Source organism: Tamandua tetradactyla, chromosome 9 (assembly GCF_023851605.1).
Source record: "Tamandua tetradactyla isolate mTamTet1 chromosome 9, mTamTet1.pri, whole genome shotgun sequence".
Taxonomy (NCBI): domain Eukaryota; kingdom Metazoa; phylum Chordata; class Mammalia; order Pilosa; family Myrmecophagidae; genus Tamandua; species Tamandua tetradactyla.
Genome location: NC_135335.1, coordinates 89,223,231 through 89,244,567, shown reverse-complemented (window position 1 = coordinate 89,244,567; position 21,337 = coordinate 89,223,231). Strand labels below are relative to the sequence as shown.

Here is a 21,337-nt window from a genome sequence, read left to right as displayed (position 1 = left end):
GGTTATGATATATTTTGGGTGTGTTTATGTATGGATAGGCAGAAACAGGAGACCAAATAGCCGAATTATATTCAGTTTGCCCATGTAAGCAAAAAAAAAAAAAGATTAATATCCTGAATAAATAAGATAAAGAAACAATTTTAGAAAGCAAATACCACTAAAAGCATAGGCAAAGAATTTTAATAGATGATATAATTTAAAAAAGGAAAATAGTTATAAGCATGAAAAATTGACTCTATTAATTATCAAAGCCATGCAAAATTAAAATGGTTTTCAAGATGACATCCCATTTTTCTCTCCTAAAATCACCTCAAGACAAGGAGGATAAAGAATACAAATTGTATATTCAGAGAAACTAGGCAGTATAAATAATTCCAAAGTAGAATGTATTAAATCAAAATATGGAGGAATGACAGGGAGGGAAAGGATCAAAGCAAAGGAGGGAGAGAGCAGAGACAAGCGGCTCTATTTACCATGCAGCCAATAGAATCAGGGAATTGTTTTTAGGTACTAGTAATGTTATCCTGATAAATGTTTAACTACCATTTCTTCAGTTCATTTTTGCATAAATAAACTGTCTGACCTCACTTTTTCTCTAGTTCAGTTAATCAAATCCTTTATGTTTAATTTCTAGTGTGTGTGTGGGGGGGAGGGGGGTATGTGTTATATATGCTTACATAACAAATTTTACTGATATAAAGAATTGTAAAGGAATTATAAGTTGTAGCAATTTACAAATATTAATAAAATATACAATATCCTCTATTAAAGTCCAGATAGCCGGTTGTTGATTTCTGCCAGGCTCTTCTCTTCATCTATTTCTAGAGTCAACCTATGGTTGCAATTAAAAAATGAATATAATTCCAACCTGAATGTTGATGCTTTCATTTATGTTAGCAAGACAAAAGAGAGACAACAAAGGTATGTGCTGGAACTCATTCATTTATCAATGATGTGTGTGACTTCTTTGCTGAACCGGGTAATAGTTTTCAAATAGCGAAAGAACATTTCCTCAGTTTTTTATGCTATTCACAATGTAATGATTAAGAAACAACACATTTTTTTAAGTTAAACCTGTATTATTAGCATTTTCTCCATCAATTTCTGAAGGCTAAGAATCAACAAAACAATAAACCATGCCCAGATTTGTAGTGCTTACTGGTATCCATGAGATAAACACTCCCACCATGTTCAGTCTACCATAGCGATGTCACTAAATGCAGAGTTGGGGAGAGATGCACACCACCACGCCATAGTATAGTCTGTCCACCATCCCCAGCACTTCTCACCACAATTCTTTATGCACTTTATTTACACTTTTAGCTATTAATCTCTCCAAATCCATGAGAAGAAAGTTCTGGTTTTTTTCTAGTATTTAAAACAGTGCTTTACTTATAGTAAGCAGTCAATAAATATTTATCGAATATTTATTGAATAGGAAAAAAAGTGCTGAATTCACTATGTGCCAGGTACTGTCTTAAGTGCTTTAAATATGTTAGGTCAATTTAATCCTCACTACAACCTTATGCCTAATCTTAAGCAGGCTTAGCCTATATCCTTTGCGGGGATAAGTTTCATATGAACAAACCCCAAGATTGAGGGCTAAGCCTATTGCTTGGGTTGCTCCCATTGCTTGTGGGAATATCAGGAATTCTCCACATGGGGAAGTTGAATTTTCCCCCTTTCTATGAGGTGATAATATTATTACCTCCATTTTGCAAATGAAACCAGAAAATAACTTGTCCAAATAAAGACAGCAAGAAAGTGGTAGAGCCAAAATGCAAACTCAAGCACTCTGGCTCCAGAGTTTGTACTTTTTACATAAAAATTTCTCCCAGTCTACAGGAACTGTGATGATGGCAAAGAGAAATCCCAGGATGATAGCTTGTGATAGACCATATTCAGATTACAGCAAATAGACAGAGAGAAAATACTGGAGCTGATCAATTTTCTGATAGGTTTAGCATTGTGGATATTTTTAAGGGCATTTTACATAACTACTGGAAATTGTGGGAAGAAAGAGTTGCAAAGAAAACTAAGTAAAAGATTAAATGAGGCAATTATTAACTCCAGGAAACCAAGTTGAATAAGAAATGAGACGTCATCATGGTACACTACTTAACTCAACAGTAAACAATATTCACACAGTCATGATTATGAAAACCAATAAATATGATTTAATGAAAAGTAGTCATGATTTTGCTATTGGAAAATGAAAGGCAAGAAAACAGAAATCCCTATCTACTTAATAGAAAGTCAGTAGTCTTAAAAAAATCATGACAAACAATATATTAATAGAAATATGGAAGTATATGTGAAAGAAACATTAAGATTTTGGAAGCGATTGGCTCCAGTAGGGAAAGAAGGTGACTGCTGTTTTTGTGATGTTATTTGGCACTCTCTGACTTGCCAATCCTAACTTTATATTATCCTGAGTATTAATTAACTTAAAACAGAAGGTAGGATTTTTTTGCTAATATTGGCAAGATTCAAAACATGATCATATTAATGTTGACAAAGGTTTATGAAGATGGACACTCATATTTTAATAGACGATTCTGACAGTTGGTATCTCTCTGGAAGATAATTTGATATTTTGTGTCATGAACCTTAAAAGATGTTGTTTGACCCAGAATTTCTACTTACATGAATTTACCCTAAGAGAAAACTGTAAAGATAGCTACAAAGATTGAGCCATTTTTTTATTACAACAAAAAATAAAAGAAATAACATAAATATCCATCATTAGGGCACTAATATTCAAAATTGTAATAGAGATGTATAAAGAAAAACCATGCAACTGCTAAAATGATATTGTAATTATATTAACATAGAAAGATGTTTCTTAATATTGACAAAAAGTTAAAAACTGGTAGCAAGATGGTCCTATTTTGCTCCCCTTGCATAAAAGCATATGTTATCATTAAAATGTTTAAAAATACATGCAACTCAGTAGGCATTGCCGAGTGATGAGATTATGAGTGATTCCTGTTTATCTGTGCTCATCTCTTCATTAGAATTTACTTGTGAGATTGTTTAATAATTGTCAATGTTTAAAAATCACATCTGAAACAAAACATAACTTCATTAAAGATTCAAGGAGAACATTGGAAATAAATGAAAGTGTTTTACACACAAGTGAGATCAGATCCTAAAACTAAGCCTTTTAAATCTAAAATAATGGGTCAGAAGAAAATCTGCATTTGCAAAAACATTAAAAATGTGGTTTATGAAGATTGTAGTTATAAAGTTGACAACTGGGTTGTTCACATTACCCAGAATTTAAAACTAAGTTTACCTTAAAACTTAAACCTTAAAACTAAGGTCTACAAAGACTTGGGAAGGTAAGATAAATTATTTTGCTAGTAGGATCAGACTCAAAGAATTTAGGTATCTCAAGAGAGAGAACATTTAAAACACCATGTCCCATGATACATACAATATCAGACCCTTCGAAACATTAATTCAACCTGGGATGCATTTCTTAAATTTTTATATTCCAGGGTCTTATTTCTGCATACTTGGAAGAGCTAGTTCTTGTATTTTGAAGACTTATCTTAATTCATGCTGTTGTTTGCTTTGCTTCTTAGGTACCAGCAAAGGCCAAGTGTCTTATTCAACAACTTCCTTGCCACCACCTCCACCGTCCCATCCAGCCAACCAGCCACCTTTACCAGCCTCTCACCCAACACAACTGCCAGTCCCAAGCCTACCTCCCAGAAACATTAAGCCTTCTCTTGATCTAAAGTAAGCAAAAGATTGTCTTGTCATTTCTTTATGTCAGCAGGTATTCAAACTACATTTATCTGAGTACTGAGTCCTATGGTATAAACTAAGACCAGAAATGTGGGAGAAGGGCTGGCTGAGCAGGCAGCCCCCAAACCCCTTGTAATTTGAACATCTTCTGTTTGTCTGTTTTATGTTGAGTTTCTCCTAAAGATTTCATTTGAAAAATGTTCACAGCTTTAAAAATGTTCTGAAGCTTGCTTCAGATAAGCAGAACCCGCACTACAACCATTTCTTCCACCACCACTATCATTACTGCTTCCTCCGCCATCATCACCACCACCCATCACCACCATCACCATTGTCTCCAACACCCATCACCACCATCACTTCCACCATCACCATCATCACCAACACCCATCACCACCATCACTTCCACCATCACCATCATCACCAACACCCATCACCACCATCACCTCCACCATCACCATCATCTCCAACATCCATCCCCACCATCACCTCCACTATCACCATCATCACCAACACCCATCACCACCATCACTTCCACCATCACCATCATCACCAACACCAATCACCACCATCACTTCCACCATCACCATCATCACCAACACCCATCACCACCATCACTTCCACCATCACCATCATCACCAACACCCATCACCACCATCACCTCCACCATCACCATCATCTCCAACATCCATCACCACCATCACCTCCACCATCACCATCATCACCAACACCCATCACCACCATCACTTCCACCATCACCATCATCTCCACCATGGCCACCACCACCGTTATCATCCTCACTATTACCACCACCACTACCACCACTATCACCACCACTATGTTTTACTGACTGCCTGTGATGTATTAAGCACTTTATTTGTCTAATCCCTATAATGTTATTGAGTTGGTAGTATTATTATTTCATGGATGAGGCCAAATATTTATTCCAAGAGCACACAATAATGTAAAGTGGAAATCTGAACCAATGTTGGTCTGACTCCAGAGTAGGCACATGCTCTTAATTTCTATGCTAAATAGTCCCCTTTAAATATAAGACATAGGTTTTCTCTTAACCTTCAGAACTTTTGGCTGGGGGTTGAAAAGCTAGGAAACTTTTAATTCAAGCACACTCTAGTTAAAATTTTATCTTAGATGGTACTTTTTAGAAATGTCAGAATTGTATGTGTTGCTACACGTGGGCTCTTTATTCAGGATTTACCAGAATAGCTGGTTGAGAAAAAAGAAAGTGAAAGATCATACAGGTTGAAATGTGGTTTAAAATTAAACATTCAGACAATGGCCGGGCATAGATCGTTATGTCAAGATTAACAAGGTCTTCTCTTTCAGAAACTTGATTTACATGGTTCTCCTTTACCACAATTAAATAATGTCCATTCCAATGTATTTAGCTACAGTTTGTTTTTCCTTCACTTCCTAGAGTGACATTCTTTTGAGTAAATACTAAGTACCCATAATCTCTGTAATAGAAATTATTAATAAACATACCTGACTGCTCATTTCCTTTAAATGCTTGATGATTGCGATATATAATACTTATCATGGATAGTCAACAGTATGTTTCATTTTAATTTGCATTCATGTAGGTTTAAAGGTAGTAACTGGAAGAAATAAGGGAAGTTTAGTGGTTATTATTTTAATAAATAGTCTGCTTTGTGCATTCCTTTTGACTGCACACCCTTCCAAGCATTTGAGTTTGTGGGTCTTACTGTTAAGACTCTAATATCCCATGATATCCTGCTATCAAATAAGCATGCTAGCCATCTGCCCAGATAAAATGTTAGTTTAATTAAAAAAACTAATTAATTAATACATGCCCGAATAGATACCTGACCTGCACAATTATTTTCCTTTCACTGGTATTAAATCCTTTTTTCTTATTCTCTTCTTTTTCTAGTCACATAAATTGAACCCATTAGGCTTTCATCTTACTTCTTTAAATTTTATGTGACCATATTCCAGCTACTGTCTTCTGTAAGACTTCTATATCGAGTAGAATCCTAGCAAAGAAGTTTAATAAATGGCTTGAGCATGAACTCCTGAAAATTTTCAAGATGTGTATGCTGGTAACTGTTTGGAAGAAGAAATGATGGAAAGGAGGAGTCTCAGGCACTCTTCCTACTTTGTCAGAGATCCTACATGTTTGATTAAACACCAACAAGTTTGATGATTCACTAGAAAGACTCATAGGATTCAGCATCGAGCTGTATTCATGGCTGAGATTTATTACAATGGCACAGTAAAGATATTTAGCCAGATCTTAAGGAAAAATGTTACAATCAGAGTCTGGAGAAATTGGTGCACAGACTACCAGTGCTCTCTCTCTCTCCACGCCCTGTGAGGAGACAAACACCCCAAGAGTGCTCCTTCCTCCTGCTGCACAAATGCAACTTGGATATAGTCTCCTCTCAGGGAAACCCATTAGAGAACCAGAACCCAATTTTCATTGGGGACTGGTCACATAGGCACTCTCTTTCTAGCAACTCCCCAAATTCCACACTTCTAGAAAGAAAGCAGACTATACCACAAATCATATCATTTATGAAAACAAACTAGGCACAGTAAAACACCCATATCAATTTGGTAACTTCTGAAAGCCATAGAGGGACATTTTTAGGAGCTGAGTTCCCAGATCCCAGCCAAGGATGAAGTTTGCAAGCAAGTTCTTTTAAAGAGATCAGCCTCAGACCTGCTATGTTAACTCTTTTCTGCAAACCTACTCCCTAGAATCCATTATGACAAGATGGGGAAAAAAAATTGGATGAATGAAAGATCTCAAAAACAGTCCTATAACCGACTCTATTACTTGATAAAATGCTTGCCCTTTTCCCAGTTTTGCAGGGAATTCTTACAAAGAAGGCAAAATTGCAAAGGGCCTGACAACCAGCCAGTCTCAAAACTCTTACTTGTGATATTGTTTTCAAAATTCACCAATAATAATAATCGTCACCTCATCCCTACCTCGATCTTGTTAAGGACTCCTAATTTAAAAGTCTGGTTCACCTAAGAGTTGCCAACTCCATAAAATGTATATTTTTAAAAGAAAAATGGTGTAAATAAGAGTCGTGGATGTTATATCACCTAGATATACATTGATGAAGTACATCAATGTCAATTGTTAAATGGAGGGACTGGAAGGAATGAAAGCTAAAGGACTAGCTTGATTTTTTCGAAAGTGAAATAAGTCCATTTTTTTGCAGTGAAAATGTCATGTATAGTGAAAGACTTTCAAACTCCCATTGGAGATCTTAAGTAAATTCCAAAATGAAAAAAATACCTAGTTTAGAAAATGTCCTCTAAATAAAGGAAGCTGAATAAGAGGCATAGAGGAAATGAAAGTAAAATGGGTCTTGATATTCAGGCTCAAAAGTTACATTTCTCAGGAAAGATAAATTTACAGGGTGGTATTTAGGTAGAACTGTAAAAAATACAGGTGCTTCTCTTCTCTCCACCACTCCTCAATATACACACAGAGATCCCCCCTCTGCCCTCCTAAATGTTCCTTCCTTCTCCAATTCTTGTCAAGATCTAATACCCTTTTTTTTTACATTCATGCATTCAATAAATACTTTTAAAAAATTGTATTAGAGCAGTTGTGGACTTACAGAAAAATAACGCAGAAACTACAGAGTTCCCATATATCCCCCTCTACACATGGAATTTTCTATATCATTAACATTGTGCATTAATGTGGTATCTTCTACAATTGATGAAACAATACTATTATAGTTACATAATAACAATAGTCCCTAGTTTACATTAAGGTTCATTCTTTTTGTTGCACAGTTCTGCATTGTTTTGTTTGTTTGTTTGTTTGCTGGTTTTTTTTTAAATTTTTATTCTGATAACATATAAGCTACCTAATATTTCCCCCTTTCAGCACATTCAAATATATGATGCATGATGTTATACTATCATTACTAAAACTTTTCCATCACCCTAAACAGAAACTCTGTACCAATTAAGCATTAATTGCCATTCCCCACCTCCAACCCTGCACCCTGCCAACCTGTAGGTACCAGCCATTATAACAGGAGTCAGGGAATAGCAAATGTTTATTGAAAGAAAAAAAAGATCCTTATCATCATAAGGCAGGGGGTAAGAAATAAAGACAATATAAATATGAAGTAGGCAAATGATATAGCATGTTATGAAATATTAAGGCTATAGGAGAAAAGAGAGCAAGGTTAAGGGCATGTGAGAACAGAGCAGGGGACAGTGTGTTGCAACTTTAAAGGGAGAGGTGATGGTAACTTTAGATGGAAGGGTGATCACTTTATAGAAAGTGATATTTGAGCAAAGACTAGAAAGATGTGAGGCAGTTATGCTTGCAGATGTCTGAAGGATGACGGTTCCAGGCAGAGAGAACAGCAAGTATTGAAAAGGCTTGGTCTGTTTAAGGACTAGGAAAGAGGTAACTGGGGCTGGAGAAGAGTGAACAATGAATGGAGCAGTAGGAGAAGAAACAGCTTGTATAGGGCACTCTGGGTCGTGATAAAGATGGTGGCTCTTACCCTGAGTGAAATGGGAACCACTGAAGGGGTTTAAGCAGATCCGTACGTTATCTTATGTTGTATAAGGTCACCTTAACAGCTGTGTTGAGAAGAGACAGGCTTTCATCTTCACAACTCTTGGTTTTCTTCAGAGCATGGCAAAGATGAAGGCAGGGAAACCAATTAGACAGATATTGCAGCAATGCAGGCAGAGTATGGAAGTGGCTCTAAGTGGGATGGTAGAAGTGGAAATGGTGAGGAGTGTTTGGATTCTGGATATATACTGAAGTCACAGACAACAGGATTTTGGATTTGGGATATGAAAGAACAAGCAGATCAAAGCTGGCTCCAGGCTTTTGGGCCTGAACAACTGCAAGGATGATGTTGCCATCAACTGAAATGGAGGAGGCTGAGGGTAAGTAACTTTTGAGGGTGGGAAAGATCAGGAGGTCATACGGATTGTTCTAGTTTGCTAGCTGCTGGAATGCAACACACCAGAGATGGATTGGCTTTTAATAAAAGGGGATTTATTTTGTTAGTTCTTCAGAGGAAAGGCAGCTAACTTTCCACTGAGGTTCTTTCTTACATGGGAAGGCACAGGATGTTCTCTGCTGGCCTTCTCTCCAGGCCTCTGGGTTCCAACAACTTTCCCTGGGGGTGATTTCTTTCTGCATCTCCAAAGGCCTGGGCTGAGCTGCGAGTGCTGAGATGAGTTATGCTGAGCTGCATGGGCTGTGCTACATTGCGCTCTCTCATTTAAGCACAAGTCTGTTAAGCCAAACGTCATTCATTGCAACAGGCATGCCTCCTAGCCGACTGCAGATGTAAATCAGCAACAGATGAGTTCACGTACCATTGGCTCATGTCCACAACAACAGAACTAGGTGCCTTCACCTGGCCAAGTTGAGAACTGAATCTAACTACCACAGGGATATTAAGTTTGCTTACACAACCCAAATGGAAATGTTGAGGAAGTAATCGAGAGTTTGGGGAACACTCTAGGTGAAAAATACAAATTTGAGAGTCATGGATATATATTCCACATTTAAAGCCATAGAATTGGTTGAGATGGCCAAGGAAGTGAGTGTACACAGAGGAGAAAAGAACCAAGCCCTGGGGCCCCCAACTTTACTAGATCCAGGAGAAGAAGAATTAGCATAGGACATTATTATGGAATAACAAATTGGAAAAACCAAGAGTATGGTGCCCCAGATGCCAAGTAAAGAAAATGTTATGAAGAAGGAGGCAGTAATTCACCATGTCAGATGCTCCTGAAGGTCAAGTAACTGAGGACTGTGAAGTCAGTTTGGATGAAATGTTTCCAGAGTGGTGGGAATGAAAGCCTATTGGAATAGGTTTAAGAGCCCCAGGAAGAAGAGGAATTGGAAAGATTAAACATGGACAACTCTTCTAAGGAGAAAACAGAAACAAAGAAATGGGGCAGGAACTCATAGAGAAGTGGAGTCAAGATAAATTTTTTTTAATATGGAAGGAATAATAGCATGTTTGTATGCTAACAGGAACAATCCAGTTAAGAGGGAAAATTGATAATGGTGGAGAAATGGGAGAATTCCTAGAACCTAGTACTTGAATACCTGGGATCTAGTGCTCAGGTAAGGGATTGGCTTTCCAAGGGAATAACTGACTGATGAGGTTTATAGTTCTCCATAGGATACAGTCTCTGTATTGCTTAAGGCAAAGGAATGAATCTTTAATTGAGATCAACGAAGGAATTTCGGGAGATACAGTGGTTTTTATCACTCGCAACCTGCTCTGCCTACTTATAAGGCTGTTCCCAGAAGTGACTTGTAATTATGTCAATCAGGTAAGGATATCTGAGAGTGTACAAGATTGGAGACAAGGGGATTGGTGAGACTCAGTAATAAACAATAAATAATTTTGAAAATAAAGTGATTGAGGCCCAAGATACATTGTATTTTATATTGTATTGTTTCCCCACCTAGTGGCCAGAAGTCAGTTTCATTTTCTGCTATTTCACTCATGCATTTAGAGAGAAACTGAAATGGGTCATAAGAATGTGTTTAACCTTATTAACATTCAAATAGAAGTCTTCAGTGTAACACATTTTTGAAGTTAATTATAACTTCAACAATATAATTTTTTCTGTAAAATGGATCCAGTGGTTGAATATTTTGGTACACGAAAGAAATAGCAAGCTTATTAATAGTAATGAGACAGGTGAAGTGAAGTGAAAAGAAATAACTAAAGGGAAGTGACTAGATTAGAAAAGGAAAGGATAAAAGGTTCATACTGTAAGGTTCTTCATAGTTTAATATTGTGGAGAGCAGTAAAAACAGAGGAGAAGTGAGAATTTTTCTTCATAGCTTTTTGTCATTTAGAAATACTTAACAGTATCTGAAAGTTAACACTTGCCATATGAGTAGTCCATGCCAGGTTGTGTTAGTCTGGGGTCTCCAGAGAAGGAGAACTGACAAGAGATTTATATATGCATGTGTGTGTGTGTGTGTGTGTGTGTGTGTGTGTGTGTATTATGTAACTATTATAAGATTTATTATAGGAAATGAGTCACTTGAATTTGGAATGGACAAATCTAAATTCTGTAGGGCAGGCAGCAAGCTAGGAATCCAATGAAGCCTTTTGATAAATTCCCCAGGAGAAGCTGGCTGGCTGAAATCCATCTGATTGCTGAAATCAACAGTTTTCCCTTTTAAGGCCTTCAACTGATTGGATGAGATTTCTCTCCTTGTTGAAGGCTGTCTTCTCAGTTGATTGTAGATGTAATCCACCATAGATGCAATCAACTTACTGATGACTTAAATCCATGAAATATCCTCATAGTAACAATTAGGCCACTACTTGCTTGACCAAACAACTGGACACTATAAGTTGGCCAAGTTGACATATGAACTTAACCATCACACAGATCATCTTACTTAACTCCATTTGGAAAGCAATGGCTTACACAAGTCATAGTTTCACAATTCCAGATGGGCTAAATGCAGGAAGATATGTTCCATAGAAAAAAAACACATGATTTCATGCTCAGCCAATAAGAACAGGTATAGAATAAAGTTTTATGTCACTTAGAATTCCCCTTCCTTCTTAAAACACTCACACACTCACATACAAACACATACAACCTCTGCTAATTAAAAGCTAAATCTTGAATAGCAAATTAAGTATAAAGGTCAACAGCTTTATATCTTTAGAAATCAGAAAATAGAGCTCTAATAGCTTTCTAGAAATGGCAGTCATAATATTAAATTAAATTCACTTTCTATTTAATTCTGCATGGTACAGCATATAAACAAAGAGAACTATGGTGAAAGGGCTTGCTGAATAGACTTATTATAACAACTGATAAGCTTCCTTTTCTTCTCCTTTACCATTCCTTCTGTTCAGTTTTCTGTGACTAGCTGCATTGTTTGGCTCTTAATCTCTTTATGGGGCTTTTCGCAATGCCTGGAATTTTTTTTTTTTTTTTTTGAGCAATTGGTGACAGCTTGATAAAGGTTTATCGTGACATTTGCACCTATTTTTCTTCCCCATTTTTCCACTTTTACTCTTCACTATCATTTTTATTTTTATCACTAATATTTATTGGCTATCTTTAATGCTACACACATGGTGAATACAGACCTATATATACTAACAGTTATTTATATGCTATATTATTAGATCTCTAGATAAATGCGTGCACACACTATCAGCAAGTAATAAATACTTTGCATAAACCTGAGGCACACCCACGTGAATGTGCTATGCAGTTACCCTTCATATGGGAAGTATTTGTTATTCATTCCAGTGCTTTAGGTAGCAAACATCTAGTAATAAATTTAAATATTTATTCTTATTGAAATAAGAATAAACTTTTCCTGGGGGGGGTGATCTGTGATTAACGATTGGAAAAATTAAGTTATTTAAATTAAATTCTTTCATATCAACAGTTCTGTCTATAAATTTCAGTGATTAAATTCCCTTAAGTGTTTTATATTACATGCACACATTTGTTATACTGAATTTTTTTTTTTTGGCATGGGCAGGCACCAGGAATCAAACCCAGGTCTCCCACATGGCAGGCAGGAATTTTGCCTGCTGAGCTACCATCGCAACACCCACTGAATTTTATTTTTAAGTATTTGAAATACCTGACTGGACATACGTAATGACTCCACTAAGCAAAATCTCCCCAAGAATTTAGATGATTTTTACAATCTATTAAATGATTCCGTATCCAGTTCTCCTAGATATCCCAAAAGCATTTGCAATAGACTTTTCCATAGTTTTTAAAAAGTGTATTTATTATAGAAAATTTCAAACCTATAAAAGGCAGGGAGAATAGTATAATGAGCTCCCATGTCCCCTTCACCAGCTTCAACAAGTATAAGCTCATGGGCAATTGTGTTTCATTTATACCCCCACTCTCCTCCCTCTTCTCATATTATTTTGACACGAAGACCAAACAACCTGTAATTTCATCCTTAAATATTCCAGTATACATTGCAAAGAAAATAGTCTTTGTGTATTAATGTAAAATATCAAACTCTAATATGACAAATCTCTTAAAAAGCACAAATGCTTAAGATATTGAATAACATATTATCCTAATAATAATGAAGCTTATTGATCAAATTGTTATACCATGGGCTTGACTTCATCATTTCTATATTTAATTTTCTGAATCTTCCAAGAACTAAAAAGACTCAGGAAGGAAATAAATGTCTAGTTATGGCCAATCAAAAATATTGATTAGCTGGATCTTTATACTTAACTAAATAAAGACCCATATGTTCGATTTTTTAAGTCTCAATTTTACAAAGTGAGTTTGAAAAAAAGCAAGATAGATGAACAGTTGATGACAACATATGGTTACCGTCTCAGGGGGTGACTGAGCCACATATATACAGGGCAGTTCTTCCTGAACCACAAGTGTCCCTCTGAGCTTTTATCATGGTCTCAGTGATAACGAGGCACATCCAGCCTACACTCTTCAAACAGGGTTCGTTTAACAACCAGTATCCTCTGTTTCAAGTAACACTCTTTCTTAATTCTTTGTGATTTGAGTATTGAACTTGAGAGTGACATAATCATGCTCTTGCATTAGGAAGATTACTTCGGCAGCAGAGTGGAGAAGGGACTGCAAAGATGGGGAAGAAAAGGAAGCAATTCTCATAACTAGAAAGAAGCTGGCAAGACAGCTACTGCAAAAGTTCACAGTACTCTTCTAGAGATGACGCAGTACGTCATCTAGAGATGACGAAGCCCTGTTCTCATGTCTAGGAGGAAAGAGGGGAGAGATGACAGGGGAGGTGGTTTATAGGAGACATCAGGTATGGAGGTCTGTCAGAACTTGATGATTACTTTGATATGGGGCTGAAGAAAGGTGAGAAATAAAGGATGATTTGAGGCTGAGGCAGGTATGTGGATTTTGGTGCCATTCACCAAATTAAGAAACCTGACAGGGAGAACAGGTTTAAGCTGGGATGAAAAGGAACAACTTCTGTTTCTGAAATGTTGATATGAAACTGGCTGTGGGACATTTAGAAGAAGAGACAGAGACTAGAGGAGGAGGAGGAGAAGAAGAAACCCAACATGAGAACACAAAAGAGGATTATTATTTAAAGGAGCAGTAAGAGGAAAATTAAACCCACAAGGGAAATTGTGAGATAGTGGCCAGAGAGACAAGAAGTAAGCTAGGAGAAAGCTCTCATGGAAACAAAGGAGACTTGGAAAGGACAAAATGGTCAAGGCTGTCCAAGGCCACAAAGCATAGGCTGAGAGGTATCCAGAGGATTTGGTAATTCAGAATTATGAGTGCTTTCAATGAAGTCATGGAAAGATAAGCCAGACAGTGGTTAGTGATGAGATGAGTGGGAAGCGAGGAGGTAAGGTCAGTGAGTATAGACATTTTTCTAGTTTGGCAGGGAAAAAGGATTATCTTGTAGTAGTGTGGAGGAGTCAGAGGAATAAAGAGAAGGGAGTATTCATTTTTTATAGGTAAGAGTGACTCTGGCTGAGAGGGGAAAGCAGAGAAAATGAGAGATTCAGGAGTGAAGGAAGTAGAAAAATAATATAAATATGATGATGATGATTTAGGGAACAAAAGGGATACTTGAAGAATAACTACAGTTAATTTTCTGGGTTAAGATGGTGTCTTTTGTTAAGAGCATTCACACCTGATAACTGCTGTTTTTTCAATGAACTAAGAAACAAGGTTCATCTGATTAGAGAGAGAAGGAGAGAGATAAGAGATTTGAGGGAAATGGTGAAGCTTTTGAAAAGCCACTGAGAAGGATGATGCAAGAGTTGGGTAACTGAGAAAAAAAATGTAATGAAATAGACTGAATATTGTTGAGAATAACGTTGAGAATGAATAGCAAGACTTTACAGTGTCCAGAGTCAGTAAAGTTGGCAACTTTCTCCAGCTATTTCAATCAACCTAAAAATAGGAAAAGAAAAATCAAAGGTTACTTCAATCATTAGGGATTTTTGGAGTCCAGATATTGGTAATGCTGTTTACAGGCAGTTGGAGTGACACAATTGGAAAGAAGTACCCTGGAGTCCAAGTCACAAAGTGCTGGAAATGAAGCCAACTGGAAAACATCTGAAGAGGAAAGAGTCAAGGATTGGAACTAATTCTCTTTGGTATATACACCATAGAACAATCAAATGCCTTCAGAATCCCAGAACTGATTTAGTACAGTTTTAACAGAAAACATATTATTTCCCTGAAGCAATAGATTAATTGTATGTTTCCACTTTGAATGGATCGTGCTATGCCCAAGCTCTCCAATTCTCCAATTTTTGCAACAGTACCAGTATAGATATAAGGCTAAAAGCCTAATCTAATGACTTATGAAATTTTAAACCAGGACAAATATTAAAGAGAAAAGAAATCAAAATGATCCTTTTTGTTTTTAATTATACAAGCCTCTATTTGTTCCATTTTCACCTTTTCTTCTTTCTTGTTTTCAGACACCCTGTAAATGAAGAAAATCAAAATGATGGCATGAGTTCTGATGGTAAGGATGAAAAAGATGTTTTATTTATTTATGTATTACCTCAAGTACAAAAGATTGGGAGTTAATCATTCTCCTAAATTCATGGACCAATGATAATAATGAGTCATTTATCAGCATTAGACTATGCAAGACCACTCTCTTTTTTACTTATTTACTTACTTATTTATTCCATTTTATCCCCAAGACCCACTTCCTTTCACATACACCCCTAATATAGACATTCTAATATATTTAATGCATATTTATTTATTTGTACAATCTTTGCTTACTATTTTTTGTGTGCATATATTCTAATTTACATAAGAAGTGAGTTATAAGTCACTCTGTGTTTATTTTTAACTCAGCATAATGTGTGGGTTTTTTTTGTCCTGCCATGTCTCTATGGCTACGTTAAATTTGTTACTTTTAACTGCTGTACAATACTCCATGGTATACATCTGCATTTCACTTGCCTCCTACTCAAGTCTACCACAGATAACACTGCAATGCACCTTCTTGTACATATCGCTATGTGGATCTCTGAGAGACTTTCTCTAAGATATACATCTAAAGTATCTGCTTATAAACCATGATATGCTTATTTTGACTGAGTAAAACTAGAAAGCTCTTCAGGATAGCTGTATCTGCCTATAGTTCCATCAATAGTGCATGAAGGTTCCAAGATGCCTACCTTTCACCAGCTAATGGCATTATTTAGCTTTCCATTGTTTTTTTAAACTTTGATACATATAAAATACCTCATCTTAATTTTCAGAGCTCTGCTTACTATTTCACTTGAGCATCTCTTCACTTCCTTATTAGCCTTTGGGTTATCCTCTTTTGTAAACTGCCTGTTCATAGCTTTTGACGATTTTTGTCTTGGGGTTGGTATCTTTTTATGGTTGGCTTGCAGGACGTAATAAATAAATTTTCCTTATACACTTTAGATATTAATCCCTTGTCAATTTCAGATAATACAAGTATTTTCTCCCATTTTATCCTCTGTCTGTTACTCTAGACCATACTGTCTATTCTTCATTGAAGAGAAATAAATTTTGACATAATCAAATTAATTAATTTTTGTCTTATAATCAACGATTTTTAAGTTGTGGCTAAGAAAACTTCCTATCACTAGAAAACAAAAATGTTCTCTTATATTTTAGGTCTTTGATACCTTTGTAGTGCAGTTTAAAGGAGTTAGTAGGTGTCGTGCATAGAGCCAGTTTTCCCATTACTGTTTGCTGAAGCATCATCTTTTTCTCATTCATTCATAATCCCACCTTCATAGGGTAGTATATGTATGTGCAGATATATATTTGTATGTATATGGTGTGTATATGCATGTAATTATGTGTATCTGTCTCTAAGCTCTCTGCTTTACTTGCCTATTTGTCCATCTTGTACCAACACCACACCATATTTAGTACTATTGCTTTAGATTGTCTTATTATCTTTTGTTTGTTTCATTTTCACACTCACATAGTCACATTGCAAAAGCTGTATCATTATACATTCATCTTCAAGAAACATGGCTACTGGAACATGGCTCTACAGTTTCAGGCACTTTCCTCTAGCTTCTCTAATACACCTTAAATTAAAAAGGGGATATCTATAAAATGAGTGTGAATAACCTCCAGGATAACTTCTCGACTCTGTTTGAAATCTCTCAGCCACTGAAACTTTATTTTGTCTCATTTCTCTCTTCCCCCTTTCAGTCAAGATTTTCTCAATCCCCTGATGCTGATTTCCAGGCCATTCTAGGATTTCTGTCCCACGTTGCCAGGGAGGTTTACATCCCTGGGAGTCATGCCCCACGTAGAGAGGGGGAGGATGGTGAGTTTGCTTGCCATGTTGGCTGAGAGAGAGAGAGGCCACATCTGAGCAACAAAAGAGTTCTCTGGGGTTGACTTTCAGAACTAACTTTAAGTAAGTTTAGTCTATCCTTTGTGGGGGTAAGTTTCATATGAACAAACCCCAAGGTTGAGGGCTCAGATTATTGACTTGGTTGTTGCCATGATTGTCTTATTACCTTAAAAGCTAGAAATTAGTTAATAATACAGTAAACTCTTGAGCAGTCAATCATCCCTTTTTTTTTTAGAAAAACTCATTACTTTGATTAGTTTAATGCGTGAAATCAAATGTGGAGGACCAGACAGGTAAAAAAGTGTGAACTAGTTATGATTTGCTACTAATACTTTATTCCACACAAGCCTGTAGAACCAAATGTATATGCTTTCCAAAAAGGAAATTGAGGGTATCATAATTATTTGCTGATTTTTCCATGACAATGAAGCCAATGGAAAGGTTTTATAATTAATTTAAGAGTATCAAAAAAGTCATTGTAGGACTCTAAAGCCTGTGTTTTCACTTATATTTCTATAATTTTGATGAAGCATAATGTCTGTAAGGTTCAGAACTGTTTTGAATAATGCCACGTTACATCCAATAATCCTGAATTAATGCATTTAATTACAGTATATTGAAATTGTATTTTCTCTCTTTTTTTAATCCTTTAGGAGCTAGAAAACTAGATGAGGTCAGTTTTTTTTTTCATTTTCCTCTCATATTACAACGTTGTAACTAGAATATTTAACAATTATTGTGATTCACTTTCTGTTGGCATGTCAAACAAATGAAGATTCTTATAGTAATGATGACACTTTTCCATTTGTAATCATCCTATTACATCTAAAAAGCTTGAGACATTAGAAACCAATCATTGCACTGACACAAAGTAATGTAATGCTAAACATAAACATAAGTCTGGCTACACATCTGAATTATATAGCAGGAAAGAAAATGAAATCCTTTTGTGCTTGTTTTTCCAGCCCATCTCTGAAGAGGAAAACAAATTGTAAACAAGCCAAACTCACATACGCTTAAATTTATCCTTGTTTTACTTAAGTAGTTGATCGATGTAAATTGCACATGTTACCTCTTTGAATGGATTATTTAAATTTAATAAATTAATTTAACAAATTAATGATATCAACATTTATCTTGACAGGAACAAGACAGTGAAGGAGAAACATATGAAGACATGTATGAGTTACATTTTTTACCATTATATTTTCTTCCTGAGATGAATATAATGTTTTGTATGAGAGAGGCTGAGGAAACAGTAGTAGAGGTGGAAAAAAGCCATATTTGTTCAAATGACTTGGAGGTAGTGGTAATCTAAATTTCAGGGCAAAGGATGGAAGAGTCTTTACTTATTAAAGGAATCTACGGAGAGTCTAGGCACTTATAGCCTCTTAGATAAAGCAAGGCAGAGGCAGAACTTGCTCTTTGTGTGTTTTGGAGCAAATGAATGAATTTGCCTGTGTTACACCCTCCTCACCTAGGCAGTGCTATGAGAAATAATTTAACAAGACACCAGATGCCAAAGTTCCAGCCTGCTAAAGTAAGGGAATGGTAAAAAATAGCTCTAGCATGGGTTTCTAGGTAACCCAGGGCCAAGAAATGTTTTGGAAAGTTAGTGAAAGCAGAAATGTTTTTATTCTTATATTATCTTATGTTGATCTCAGATAGCTTAATTTTCTCTACCCAGTTTCTCGATCAACCAGTTCTGACCAAAAGTTTCTGAGCCAAAGTCTGCATGTGCACATGTGCACGTCTTTGTTGGGGAGAAAGAGGGAGAGACAGAGAGACAGAGAGAAGGAGGAGGGGGAGGAGGCAGCGAGACTGTCTATTCATGCAGAAAGAACAGGGCCTTTGTAAACAGTGTCTTCCACTTGCTGGCACAAGCTGTAAGAGTCAGTGGAGCCATTGTAAAGTAGCCTCAGCTGTGTGCTTTCGCTGGTTTTAAGAACAATCTCATATCCAGGAATTCTGACATCTAAATCCAGGTATCTAGCCTTTGACCTCACCCATACTTCAAAGCCCTGTTCTGTTGTGAGTAGAAACCTCTTTGGATACTGTTTCCGGTGTACCTGTACCTGTAAATGCTGAAACAACTTAACAAAACTTTTTCATAGAGAAGCATCCAAAGAACAAGAGAAAAAAAGGGAAAAGGAGGAAAAGAAGAGATTAGAGTTGGAGAAAAAGGAACAGAAGGAGAAAGAAAAGAAAGAGCAAGAAATAAAGAAGAAATTTAAAGTAAGAGCATGCTTGCTGCTTGGCAAAAGAATAGAGATTTTAATAATTTCTTCTCAAAAGAAGGAGCACCATTCTTGAAAAAGTACATGGTTGAGAAATTACTTAATCATTGTTTTCTAAAGAACAACCACTTCCATAAGAGTATTTTTTTCTTTCCCAATATGCTCCCTTCTCTGTTCACTAAAACTATAATACAGTACAATCCAAATAAAAAAAAATAGTGGCTTATAATTAGTGGGTGCCCAGGAAATTGTATGTTGATTGAATGAATGAACAATCAGTTACCCAGACCCATCTCAGTTCTCCAGCTTACACAGTCATATTTGCCTTATACATGAGCTTCGAACCACACACGTGGATACCTGTGGGATGTATTGCAGTGGTGTGAGGGACCACTTACATATATTTGATTAAGACATATATTTGATTGCTAGCATCTGGACCTGACTTACATTTTTGCCTTTGTTTTAAGCCTTATGGACATGCTGACTTCTGATGCATGCTATTTCTTACCCCTCCTTGTCTCTCTGGATTTCTGACCTCTGACTTCCCTGACCTCTGGTAATCAAGGGACCTCTTTTAATACCACTACTAACACGACACTCTCACTTGTGAGTCTGTCTTGGTCTGCCATCTTTAATGACACCACCCCCTCTGGTTTGGGACTGGCATGTCAGATATACGTAAGATGATAATCTGAACTACAAAACTATCCTTCACTTTTAAAAGGATTCCTTTCAGATTCCTTGAAATATTCAATTCCCTGGAGGCATTTAATATATGAGTTAAAATACAAAAATTCTATTGATATGTAACTTCCCAGCACACTTATTGTATTAAAATAAAGGTGCGACAGCATTCTCAGGAAAAATCATAAAAACTTATGGTGAATTGGACAGACCTGGAGTCAAATTCCAACTGCACATAGGATATGTGTGAGGTTGGGCATATTATTTCATTCTCTGAGCCTCAGTTTCTTATTCCTTGAAGTGAGAATCAAAAATACCTGTCCAGAAAAACCATTAGTGAATTAAATAATATAATACACATAAGATACTGTATCTACTGCAGGTTCTAGTACATAAGGGATATTCCATTAGCAGAACTGCAGGTATCTCAAAAAGTTTCCAAGATCGACAGAGCACCTCTGCTCTCTCCTGGACCCCCTAATACACATGTACCAGTTCTCTGCTGCTCCTGCTTGACTCCAGTCATTTTTTCTAACCCTTCGAATAACCAGAACATTCGCCAAGAATGACTTCTGCTCATCATTTCTAGTTCAAATCTGAAAATGTTGGAAATTGATAGGTTGACAAGATGTGGACATCTTATCTTTCACAACAGCATACCTTAAAGAGTTTCTGAAGAGTAAAGAAACCCGTCTGATTATTTTCTTACTCTTTGCAGCTAACAGGCCCTGTTCAAGTCATCCACCAAGCGAAAGCTTGCTGTGATGTTAAAGGAGGAAAGAATGAACTGAGCTTCAAGCAAGGAGAGCAGATTGAAATAATCCGCATCACAGACAACCCTGAAGGGAAATGGCTAGGCAGAACTGCAAGAGGCTCATGTGAGTGCAAATTCTGCCAGGACTTCAAATTCTTTTCTTTTGGAGCTGATATCAAATTCGGCAACTTCTGCCAGAACGGTTCATCCAGTTAGGAGTATATTCGAGTGGACAAAGATAGGAAGATCTTAAATAAGTACGATTCCATCTTCACCCCATCTGTGTTATCTTTGTAATGGAGAACAGTATAAATTTTTGCATTTTTCCAAGGAAGAACAAAGAACATTAGTCTCTTCACTTTTTGTTAAAAAAAAATGATTTGTGTGAATCACTTTGGACTCTAGGCTTAGCGCAAACTGTAGCCAGTAAGACTTTAGCGAAGGACAGTGAACTCTATCTACATGGGAGGTGCATAAATCAAATTGTAAGCAAGTAAATAAAGAAATCGTCTTAAAGAGCAGACGTGCAATTAATAGTCTATTAAC

At 36.5% G+C, this 21,337-nt stretch overlaps 1 protein-coding gene across 8 annotated transcripts in view; it reads left to right on the top strand.

The window, feature by feature from the left end:
• Positions 1–21,337, top strand: part of FYB1 (FYN binding protein 1) — a 170,519-nt gene that overhangs the window by 111,793 nt on the left and 37,389 nt on the right. For all 8 annotated transcript variants that reach the window (XM_077117036.1, XM_077117038.1, XM_077117045.1 and 5 more), the window contains 6 exons: positions 3,591–3,747; positions 15,225–15,271; positions 17,767–17,786; positions 18,258–18,292; positions 19,228–19,348; positions 20,756–20,915. In XM_077117036.1, the coding sequence (XP_076973151.1) occupies positions 3,591–3,747; positions 15,225–15,271; positions 17,767–17,786; positions 18,258–18,292; positions 19,228–19,348; positions 20,756–20,915 (540 nt within the window). The remainder of the gene's footprint in view (positions 1–3,590; positions 3,748–15,224; positions 15,272–17,766; positions 17,787–18,257; positions 18,293–19,227; positions 19,349–20,755; positions 20,916–21,337) is intronic.